This window comes from Nerophis lumbriciformis, linkage group LG10, assembly GCF_033978685.3.
Source record: "Nerophis lumbriciformis linkage group LG10, RoL_Nlum_v2.1, whole genome shotgun sequence".
In the NCBI taxonomy this organism is placed as follows: Eukaryota; Metazoa; Chordata; class Actinopteri; order Syngnathiformes; family Syngnathidae; genus Nerophis; species Nerophis lumbriciformis.
Genome location: NC_084557.2, coordinates 54,280,692 through 54,293,150, shown reverse-complemented (window position 1 = coordinate 54,293,150; position 12,459 = coordinate 54,280,692). Strand labels below are relative to the sequence as shown.

Genomic DNA, 12,459 nt, shown 5'->3' with positions numbered 1-12,459 from the left:
AATATGTGGAATAAATCATGTTGGCGTCATTCACTAAATATGTGGAATAAATCATGTTGACGTCACTCACTAAATATGTGGAATAAATCATGCATGTTGAAGGTTTCAACTTCACCTTTTTGCTTGACTTTATGAGGTCACATTTTCCCACAACATGTAGATTGACCCTTCATGGCTTAGGTTTTGTATTTTTATTGGAAGGATGACACATCAACAGCTCCACACCAGGCTAAAAATAAATATAGTAGGGCACGTGTGTCAAACTTAAGGCTCGTGGGCCACATGTAACCCATCACATCATTTAAAGTGGCCCGCCAAAGCCTGGAAATGAAGTGTTGATCTTTTCTTACTAAAAGTATTTGTTCTTTCCATCCCAGCAGGCACAAGTCATTGATACAACGTTGATTATACGTACATGTCCTTTAAAACTGACTTTGACAAAATGTTGCAAAATAGTTGTATTTGTAAATTGATACAACGTTGATGTCCAACATTGGATCCAAGTTGTTGGTTGTAAAACGAGCACATTTCAATGTCAAATCAACTTCACAAACTGACATTGAATAAATGTTGTTTCAACGTTACTTTTGAGTTGCTGAAGGTCAGGACTTAATTCAACAAGTTGTCAACGTTGTTTTCATGTCTTGTGCCTGCTGGGATTTTGACATAAAAAAAAATAAATACATGCGTATAAAAGCATATATTTTCAATAGTAAGTAATAATGCCACCAAATAGTGTATTCACAAAGTTGAAGGTTAAAACTGAAATAAATGCTTGACTGATCATTTCAAAGCAAGTTAAAAATGACAATAAATTTTACAGTAAAACTGCCAGTTTTTCAGCGTGAAAACGACTTTGCTACCGTTTTTCCATGTACAGTAATACTCTATAAAAACAACCGTGGATTTTACAGTAAAAAAAAACAAAAACACTGCAAATCTTGCAGTCAATTTATGGTGACTGAGCTACCAGTTTTTTACAATAACATCCAAAGTTTTTTTTGCAGCGTACGTAGACAAATATAATCATCAAATGCATAAGCAATTAAGTCATGTAATGAGGTGAATCTTTATACATTTGTAATGATATATTATTTATGCTTCCAAGTGGCCCTCAAAGGGCAATGTGGCCCTCAATGAAAGTGACTACCGTATTTTCCGCACCATAAGGCGCCCTGGGTTATAAGCCGCGCCTTCAATGAACGGCATATTTCAAAACTTTGTCCACCTATAAGCCGCCCCGTGTTGTAAGCCGCATCTAACTGCGCTAAAGGAATGTCAAAAAAACAGTCAGATAGGTCAGTCAAACTTTAATAATATATTAAAAACCAGCGTGATGTGGGCGCGCATGGAGTCGTATATCAACATGGACGGAGCTGCGTGAAAAAAGCCACCAGGCCTCTTCGCGTAAACTTAAACTTCCCTTAACCACTCGCTCATCTTTTCTTCATCCATCCATCCCTTCGAGTTAGCTTTTATGATGACGCCGGCTGGAAAGGTCTCTTTTGGCAAGGTCTTCCTTTTGAATATCACCATGGGTGGAAGTTTCTGGCCATTAGCATGGCAAGCTAAAACCACAGTGAAGGATGACTTCTCATTCCCTGTGGTGCGAATATTCACCGTACGTGCTCCCGTTGTATCCACAGTGCGGTTCACAGGAATATCAAAAGTCAGTGGAACCTCGTCCATGTTGATAATGTTCTCTGGCCGGATCTTTTTTTCAGCTATCTTGTTTTTACAATATGCACGGAAAGTAGCCAGCTTTTCTTGAAAGTCTTTAGGCAGTTGCTGTGAAATAGTAGTCCGTGTGCGGATGGAGAGATTGCGTCTTTTCATGAACCGGAAACCTGTCGCTTAGTAGGAGCCATTTTGTGGTCCTTACAGATGTAAACACACAAAGGAAATGAAACGTAATATCCGCGCGCTTCTTCTTCTTCTACGCGGGCGGGTGGTTGCTTACAGTAGAAGAAGAAGCGCTTCCTGTTCTATGGGGGCGGGTGCTTACCTTGGCGGTTGCTTGCGTAGAAGAAGAAGCACTTCCTCTTCTACGGGGAAAAAAGATGGCGGCTGTTTACCGTAGTTGCGAGACCGAAACTTTATGAAAATGAATCTTAATATTAATCCATATATAAAGCGCACCGGGTTATAAGCCGCACTGTCAGCTTTTGAGTAAATTTGTGGTTTTTAGGTGCGGCTAATAGTGCGGAAAATACGGTATAACAATCTTGTATGTCATGTTCACACTAGTGTTGCAGCTATAGGTTACATTTCCTGTTCTATGGTTATCATCACATTCTTCCTACACACACACACACACATCTTTATTGTGCTCCAGTCAGCACGTGCAGGTGTGTTTAACTCCCTCATGGCGTCTGTCATTTGCCAGGTAAAGGGGAAGATAAGGAATTCCCGACCATCGGAGCGCGACTGATCCGTCTTGAAGAAAAGGTAAGGCGCGCTTTCCTGCCGTGTGTTTTAAGATAAGGTAAGGCACGTGTGTTTTGGGTGGACAGGTGGGATCATGTTTGGGTGTGCGTGTCATTACCTGCCTTGTAAGGAGGATGAGTGAGTCAATGGTGGTGTGCCGTCACCACCACCAACACCACCAGCAGACTTTCTCCATCCTGCACATGAAGTCTCTGACTGGGCGTGGCCTGAGCATGTGACCATTGTGCGTAGGTATGTCGGCCGCCATGGCGACAGCGGGCGACGCCAGCCTGACGTCTGTCTGTCTGTCTCGGCAGCATTTATGTGGTTTGCACCCGATGAAGCGGTGCGTGCTTAGTCAGCAGGTGTGTGCTTATTAGTCAGCGGGTGTTGTTCTCAGGCCCAAATGACACGGGTGTGAAGTGTGTCGCTGGTGGGCTCGCAGCTTTGCAGTTTGTTTGCTGGAATTAGGACGTGTGGCTCTTGGAAATGTGCTGTTCACTCATGTGCAAACCACTGCTATATATTATGTTATCCACATGATTCTCTGGAGTCACGCTCCATTTCAGGGAATAAGGCAACAGCAACATTAAATGGGACAGTAAATTATAGTTTTTTTCTATTTCCACAGCAGAAATGTTAGCCAAATATTTTCCATAGACCACCACATGATATATTCTTCTTCTTCTTCTTCTTCTTCTTCTTCTTCTTCTTCTTCTTCTTCTTCTTCTTCTTCTTCTTCTTGTCATACTGAAAGGTTAAATAGCCATGAATAAATGTATTATTTGTAGGCAGCACTCATCATTTCATCAATATCAAGCAAAATATTTCAATCATCAATCATCAATTATTCATGGCTCTATATGTTGCATTAATTCATAGATAATAATAATAATAATAATAATAATAATAATAATAATAATAATAATATATTTAATATATAAAATATATTATTATTATTATTATTATTATTATTATTATTATTATTATTATTATTATCTATGAATTAGATATGTTGCATTAATTCATAGATAATAATAATAATAATAATAATAATATATTTAATATATTTAATATATAAAATATATTATTATTATTATTATTATTATTATTATCTATGAATTAATGCAACATATCTAATTCATAGATAATAATAATAATAATAATAATAATAATATATTTAATATATAAAATATATTATTATTATTATTATTATTATTATTATTATTATCTATGAATTAGATATGTTGCATTAATTCATAGATAATAATAATAATAATAATAATATATTTAATATATAAAATATATTATTATTATTATTATTATTATTATTATTATCTATGAATTAATGCAACATATCTAATTCATAGATAATAATAATAATAATAATAATAATATATTTAATATATAAAATATATTATTATTATTATTATTATTATTATTATTATTATTATTATTATTATTATCTATGAATTAGATATGTTGCATTAATTCATAGATAATAATAATAATAATAATAATATATTTAATATATAAAATATATTATTATTATTATTATTATTATTATTATTATTATTATTATTATTATCTATGAATTAATGCAACATATAATGCAAAAGCACTTCACATTGAGTAAACAACCTCAAAGTGCTACACTGTCTAAAAATATTAAAAAAAATAAAAAATGAATAAATAAAAAATAAAAATAAAAACTATAACAGCCAAATAGCTAAAACTAGTATGCATATATCTAAAAAAAAAAAAAAAAGAGAAAAGACTGTTTTAAAAAAGAAGGGTTTTTAAGCCTCTTTTAAAAAAATCCACAGTCTGTGGTGCCCTCAGGTGGTCAGGGAGAGCGTTCCACAGACCAGGAGCGGCGGTTCGTAACTTTGTCCTCGGAGGTTATATAATATCAATAATATATAATATTTCAGGTTTTTAACTCTTCATTATTCTTTATTTTTCCATTTATTTTATTTTTTCTATTTATTAATACATATAATTGTTTAGGGATGTCCCAATCAACGTGTTTGACTTCTGATCCTAATTAAATGTTTTGGCTTCACATCCGGTTCCATTTCGAGTGTCAATCCGACACTTTGACAATAGATTCTACACGTGAAAATATTTAGTAGCAAATAACTAAAGTCATCAACATTCAATGTAAAGATGTTTAATATTATTGTAATTGTTATTATTTACTTTCTGATCATGAGTGAATAAGAGTTGTGTTCAGTCGTGATTACTCCAAATGAATCCATAGTGACTCTGTGATTAATCAGATTAGAAAAAATATATCATTGGACAGCAATAGTATAAATTAATGTATTATTCCAGATTGTTGTTAAAGGACAAGCGGTATAAAATGGATGTATGTTGTCAAACAGTTGCACTTGTTTGTATCAATTGCACTTTGGTAAAAAAAACATAACTAAACATTTTATATAATTATTCATCTTTTTGATCATTGGAATGACCTTTTAGTAGTTTGTGTTCCATTTTAAAGATGACTTAATCAGGTTTATGTTGCTGTGTTGTGTTCCCTTACTGGTTATACGTACATGTCCTTTAAAAGTGGCTTTGACACAATGTCGCAAAATAGTTGTATTTGTAAATTGATACAACGTTGATTATACGTACATGTCCTTTAAAACTGATTTTGACACAATGTCGCAAAATAGTTGTCTTTGTAAATTGATACAACGTTGATTATACGTACATGTCCTTTAAAACTGACTTTGACACAATGTCGCAAAATAGTTGTATTTTGTAAATTGATACAACGTTGATTATACGTACATGTCCTTTAAAACTGATTTTGACACAATATCGCAAAATAGTTGTCTTTGTAAATTGATACAACGTTGATTATACGTACATGTCCTTTAAAACTGACTTTGACACAATGTCGCAAAATAGTTGTATTTTGTAAATTGATACAACGTTGATTATACGTACATGTCCTTTAAAACTGACTTTGACACAATGTCGCAAAATAGTTGTATTTGTAAATTGATACAACGTTGATTATACGTACATGTCCTTTAAAACTGACTTTGACACAATGTCGCAAAATAGTTGTATTTTGTAAATTGATACAACGTTGATTATACGTACATGTCCTTTAAAACTGACTTTGACACAATGTCGCAAAATAGTTGTATTTTGTAAATTGATACAACGTTGATTATACGTACATGTCCTTTAAAACTGACTTTGACACAATGTCGCAAAATAGTTGTATTTTGTAAATTGATACAACGTTGATTATACGTACATGTCCTTTAAAACTGACTTTGACACAATGTCGCAAAATAGTTGTATTTTGTAAATTGATACGACATTGATTATACGTACATGTCCTTTAAAACTGACTTTGACACAATGTCGCAAAATAGTTGTATTTTGTAAATTGATACAACGTTGATTATACGTACATGTCCTTTAAAACTGACTTTGACACAATGTCGCAAAATAGTTGTATTTTGTAAATTGATACAACGTTGATTATACGTACATGTCCTTTAAAACTGACTTTGACACAATGTCGCAAAATAGTTGTATTTTGTAAATTGATACAACGTTGATTATACGTACATGTCCTTTAAAACTGACTTTGACACAATGTTGCAAAATAGTTGTATTTTGTAAATTGATACGACGTTGATTATACGTACATGTCCTTTAAAAGTGGCTTTGACACAATGTTGCAAAATAGTTGTATTTTGTAAATTGATACAACGTTAAATATACGTACATGTCCTTTAAAACTGGCTTTGACACAATGTCGCAAAATAGTTGTATTTGTAAATTGATACAACGTTGATTATACGTACATGTCCTTTAAAACTGACTTTGACACAATGTCGCAAAATAGTTGTATTTGTAAATTGATACAACATTGATTATACGTACATGTCCTTTAAAAGTGGCTTTGACACAATGTTGCAAAATAGTTGTATTTGTAAATTGATACAACGTTGATTATACGTACATGTCCTTTAAAACTGACTTTGACACAATGTCGCAAAATAGTTGTATTTGTAAATTGATACAACGTTGATTATACGTACATGTCCTTTAAAACTGACTTTGACACAATGTCGCAAAATAGTTGTATTTTGTAAATTGATACAACATTGATTATACGTACAGGTCATCTTTTTGATATTTGGAATGACCTTTTAGTAGTTTGCAGTTTCATTTTAAAGATGATTGAATCATGTTTATGTTAGTGTGTTGTGTTCCCTTACTATAAAGCGAGGTACATACTGTATGATTACGCCGCTAGTTGCAACACGCTCACTAAAAAAAAAACGTGTTTAGCTCCCTTTTTGCTGTTCTAATCCCACCCAAAAGTGACTTTATTCAATGAATATATGTTTTAAGCCACCTCGCCTGTCAGAGAGGTCAAAAGTGTTGACTTTAACACGTAATTGTTCTTTAAAAGCAGCATAACTCACACTGCCCGTGTGGTTAGGACCACCCAATCAATGGCCATGCAGGTAACATACAGCGTGTTAGGACCACTCAATCAATGGCCATGGAGGTAACATACAGCGTGTTAGGACCACTCAATCAATGGCCATGGAGGTAACATACAGCGTGTTAGGACCACTCAATCAATGGCCATGGAGGTAACATACAGCGTGTTAGGACCACTCAAACAATGGCCATGGAGGTAACATACAGCGTATTAGGACCACTCAATCAATGGCCATGGAGGTAACATACAGCGTGTTAGGACCACTCAATCAATGGCCATGCAGGTAACATACAGCGTATTAGGACCACTCAATCAATGGCCATGGAGGTAACATACAGCGTGTTAGGACCACTCAATCAATGGCCATGGAGGTAACATACAGCGTGTTAGGACCACTCAAACAATGGCCATGGAGGTAACATACAGCGTGTTAGGACCACTCAAACAATGGCCATGGAGGTAACATACAGCGTATTAGGACCACTCAATCAATGGCCATGGAGGTAACATACAGCGTGTTAGGACCACTCAATCAATGGCCATGCAGGTAACATACAGCGTATTAGGACCACTCAATCAATGGCCATGGAGGTAACATACAGCGTGTTAGGACCACCCAATCAATGGCCATGAAGGTAACATACAGCGTGTTAGGACCACTCAATCAATGGCCATGGAGGTAACATACAGCGTGTTACGTCTGGCTGAAGAATGCTGACCTGACCTAAATAGCATCTCAATTAGGGAAGTATGCTGTCAATTGCAGCGAGGCCAAATACTGAGAATACTTGACTGTTTGTTAGGAGTCCATCTGTGAGGCATTTAGGGCCCCTCAGCTTTAGAAGCATGGCTTGGGTGTGTGTACAATGTGTGTACAAGTGTGTACAATGTGTGTACAAGTGTGTACAATGTGTGTACAATGTGTGTACAATGTGTGTGCATGTTTGAACTGTAGCCCTCTCAGCCCTGCACTGACTATAATAGTAAACACAATTGGCCTGATATACAGTACTCTACATATACTGGATACTTAAACATACAAATACAACACACACACCCACACACACACACACACACACACACACACACTGTATGTCCAAGCAGCTGCCATTGATGATGGCTAAATGCTCAAGCCATGGGAATTGTGTGTAACCTGACATTATCTTTAAGACGACTTGTACAGCAATAATGCATGTGGAAGGTTTTTTCTGGTGTGAATTAAACTGAGGGACCAAAAGTGGGGTTTTGAGATATATATGTATATTGTAAATGTTAAAGGGAGAAGGGTAAGGGGGAAAAAATAGCATAAATGAAACACTCATGACTCATGAATACAAACACCTACCGTATTTTCCGCACCATAAGGCGCCCTGGGTTATAAGCCGCGCCTTCAATGAACGGCATATTTCAAAACTTTGTCCACCTATAAGCCGCCCCGTGTTGTAAGCCGCATCTAACTGCGCTAAAGGAATGTCAAAAAAACAGTCAAATAGGTCAGTCAAACTTTAATAATATATTAAAAACCAGCGTGATGTGGGCGCGCATGGAGTCGTATATCAACATGGACGGAGCTGCGTGAAAAAAGCCACCCGGCCTCTTCGCGTAAACTTCCCTTAACCACTCGCTCATCTTTTCTTCATCCATCCATCCCTTCAAGTTAGCTTTTATGATGACGCCGGCTGGAAAGGTCTCTTTTGGCAAGGTCTTCCTTTTAAATATCACCATGGGTGGAAGTTTCTGGCCATTAGCATGGCAAGCTAGAACCACAGTGAAGGATGACTTCTCATTCCCTGTGGTGCGAATATTCACCGTACGTGCTCCCGTTGTATCCACAGTGCGGTTCACAGGAATATCAGTTGCTGTGAAATAGTAGTCTGTGTGCGGATGGAGAGATTGCGTCTTTTCATGAACCGGATCCCTGTCGTTTAGTAGGAGCCATTTTGTGGTCTTTACAGATGTAAACACACAAAGGAAATGAAACATACGGTAATATCCGCGCGCTTTTTCTTCTTCTACGCGGGCGGGTGGTTGCTTACGGTAGAAGAAGAAGCGCTTCCTGTTCTATGGGGGCGGGTGCTTACCTTGGCGGTTGCTTGCGTAGAAGAAGAAGCGCTTCCTGTTCTACCGGGAAAAAAGATGGCGGCTGTTTACCGAAGTTGCGAGACCGAAACTTTATGAAAATGAATCTTAATATTTATCCATATATAAAGCGCACCGGGTTATAAGGCGCACTGTCAGCTTTTGAGAAAATTTGTGGTTTTTAGGTGCGCCTTATAGTGCGGAAAATACGGTACTCAGTGGCCTAGTGGTTAGAGTGTCCGCCCTGAGATGGGTAGGTTGTGAGTTCAAACCCCGGCCGAGTCATACCAAAGACGATAAAAATGGGAGCCATTACCTCCCTGCTTGGCACTCAGCATCAAGGCTTGGAGTTGGGGGTTAAATCAACAAAAATTATTCCCGGGCACGGCCACCGCTGCTGCTCACTGCTCCCCTCACCTCCCAGGGAGTGATCAAGGGTGATGGGTCAAATGCAGAGAATCATTTCGCCACACCTAGTGTGTGTGTGTGACTATCATTGCTACTTTAACTTTTTAACTTATAATAAATGATCACACAAAAATCCCAGCTTAAATGTTAGTTTTTTTTACTATCAGTTCATTTTTTTTCCTTCATTCCTTCCTACCAGCTTGTCACTTCTTACGAAGGAATCTGATGGTCAGAATCAAACCCGCACAAAAAAAACATGCAAAGAGGCCAGAAACCATCAATTCATTCATTGTTCAACTTGCCGGTAAATCAGTTGGATATGGTAATAAGCCGCTATTTTTTTTCCCTACACTTTGCACCCTGCGGCTTAATAAACGGTGCGGTTGATTTATGGATTTTTCTTCGCTGACGGCTATTATAAAAATTGTATTTAAAAAGAAAACAAAAAAACATGCAAAGTTTTGTTTTATCGTTTGTGCTATGACGCCATCTTTTGGATGAGTTTGCTCACTGCAGTGTCCTTCTGTTTAGTGCTTTCAACCGGAAGTATAAGTGTCGTGCAGTCTTTTAGCCATCCATAAACTTTTTACTCGTCTGGATTCTTCATTAATCACTCCGAGCACCGTTTTTAAGTTCTACAATATAACTAAAACTGTTCATACTTACTAAAGTGTCCCATGCGTGACGTCTGTAGGAGTGTTTTCATGCATATTTGTACCTGTTATCGTGATATAATGAATCTCGCGTTGTCAGCAATAGCAATAGCTAACATCCGAGGGTCTATGTTCATTTTATTAACTTGCAGCAACATTCTTTTTGTATTGTTTCACTTTCACAAATTCCTCAGTAAATTCACCAAGACGTCACCGTGGAGTTATTGAGTCTGTTTAGCTGATTGGAGAGCTAGCTTGCGCAGCTAGTGGGTTCATGACCATGATTTCTGTTTTGTTTGATCAACCGTTTTACTGCCTTGTTACAGACACCGTTTGGAAACAATACATTTTTGTAAGTAAACATTTAGAGAATATTTCTGTGTAAATAACTCATTTGGCAACATATATGTCTGCGGCTTATAGTCGGGTGTGGCTAACATGTGCAAGCATATTTTTCCCCCTAATATTTAGTGGGCGTGGCTTCGATGCCGGTGCGCTCTATAGTCCGTAAAATAGGATAATCACAGTGTTTAGGTGACATCTGTGACTCGTTAGTAATATCTTGTCATTCCTCAAGTGGAATATCTGACATGATCGCCACTTTCGGTCGTCCAATGTAGAATTTGACCAATTTGTTTGAGGAAAAACATCACATAAAAGGTGCACGGCGCCACTGTAGATCAGTGGTTGTAAACCATTTGCTGTCCTGTGCTCCTCTGCTTTTTTGTGAATACTTAGGCCTACTAGGCTACTGTATTGGAATGTTGGTCATTATGATGGTACCTGGAGAGACAAGTTCTTTCTGAGAACCACGAGTCATTTACATGTCCTCATGACCTACTATAACCCAAGAGCTGTGTACGGTTGGTCCTATTTTCTTATTTATTCATTCAAGCCCCGGGCAGCACGGTGGCGCAGGGGTTAGTGCATGTGCCTCACAATACGAAGGTCCTGAGTAGTCCTGAGTTCAATCCCGGGCTCGGGATCTTTCTGTGTGGAGTTTGCATGTACTCCGGCTTCCTCCCACCGCCAAAAAAAAACAAAACATGCACCTGGGGATAGGCCCCTCCCACCTCCAAAGACATGCACCTGGGGATAGGCCCCTCCCACCTCAAAAGACATGCACCTGGGGATAGGCCCCTCCCACGTCAAAAGACATGCACCGGGGTTAGGCCCCTCCCACCTCCAAAGACATGCACATGGGGATAGGCTCCTCCCACCTCCAAAGACATGAATCTGGAATAGGCTCCTCCCACCTCCAAAGACATGCACCTGGGGATAGGCTCCTCCCACCTCCAAAGACATGCACCTAGGAATAGGCTACTCCCACCTCCAAAGACATAAATCTGGGATAGGCTCCTCCCACCTCCAAAGACATGCACCTGGGCATAGGCCCCTCCCACCTCCCAAGACATGCACATGGGGATAGGCTCCTCCCACCTCCAAAGACATGAATCTGGAATAGGCTCCTCCCACCTCCAAAGACATGCACCTGGGGATAGGCTCCTCCCACCTCCAAAGACATGCACCTAGGAATAGGCTACTCCCACCTCCAAAGACATAAATCTGGGATAGGCTCCTCCCACCTCCAAAGACATGCACCTTGGCATAGGCCCCTCCCACCTCCAAAGACATGCACATGGGGATAGGCTCCTCCCACCTCCAAAGACATGAATCTGGGATAGGCTCCTCCCACCTCCAAAGACATGCACCTAGGGATAGGCTCCTCCCACCTTCAAAGACATGCACCTGGGGATAGGCCCCTCTCACTTCCAAAGACATGCACCTGGGGTTAGGCCCCTCCCACCTCCAAAGACATGCACATGGGGATAAGCTCCTCCCACCTCCAAAGACATGCATCTGGGGATAGGCTCCTCCCACCTCAAAAGACATGCACCGGGGTTAGGCCCCTCCCACCTCCAAAGACATGCACATGGGGATAGGCTCCTCCCACCTCCAAAGACATGCATCTGGGGATAGGCTCCTCCCACCTCCAAAGACATGCACCTGGGGATAGGCTCCTCCCACCTCCAAAGACATGCACCTGGGGATATGTTGATTGGCAACACTAAATGGTCCCTAGTGTGTGAATGTTGTCTATCTGTGTTGGCCCTGTGATGAGGTGGCGACTTGTCCAGGGTGTACACCGCCTTCCGCCCGATTGCAGCTGAGATAGGCACCCCGCCGCGACTCCAAAAGGGACAAGCGGTAGAAAATGGATGTGATAATTCAAGCCCCGCTGCCCCCTATCTGCAGGCGTGTGTATGTTGTCCAAGCACTAATAATGACACTAGTACTATAAGCCACATTAGTGTGCCGCGGCACAGTGGTTGAAAAGCACAATTTTGTCTGTTTATATATTTTGGGTATGTTGACATTATTGCATTGTTTTAGTGGCGCGTTGTT

At 39.0% G+C, this 12,459-nt stretch overlaps 1 protein-coding gene across 1 annotated transcript in view; it reads left to right on the top strand.

The window, feature by feature from the left end:
• kcnq1.2 (potassium voltage-gated channel, KQT-like subfamily, member 1.2) overlaps window positions 1-12,459 on the top strand; it is a 413,878-nt gene that overhangs the window by 266,784 nt on the left and 134,635 nt on the right. The window contains exon 19 of the mRNA XM_061969396.2: window positions 2,387-2,448. Coding sequence (XP_061825380.2) covers window positions 2,387-2,448 — 62 coding nt within the window. The remainder of the gene's footprint in view (window positions 1-2,386; window positions 2,449-12,459) is intronic.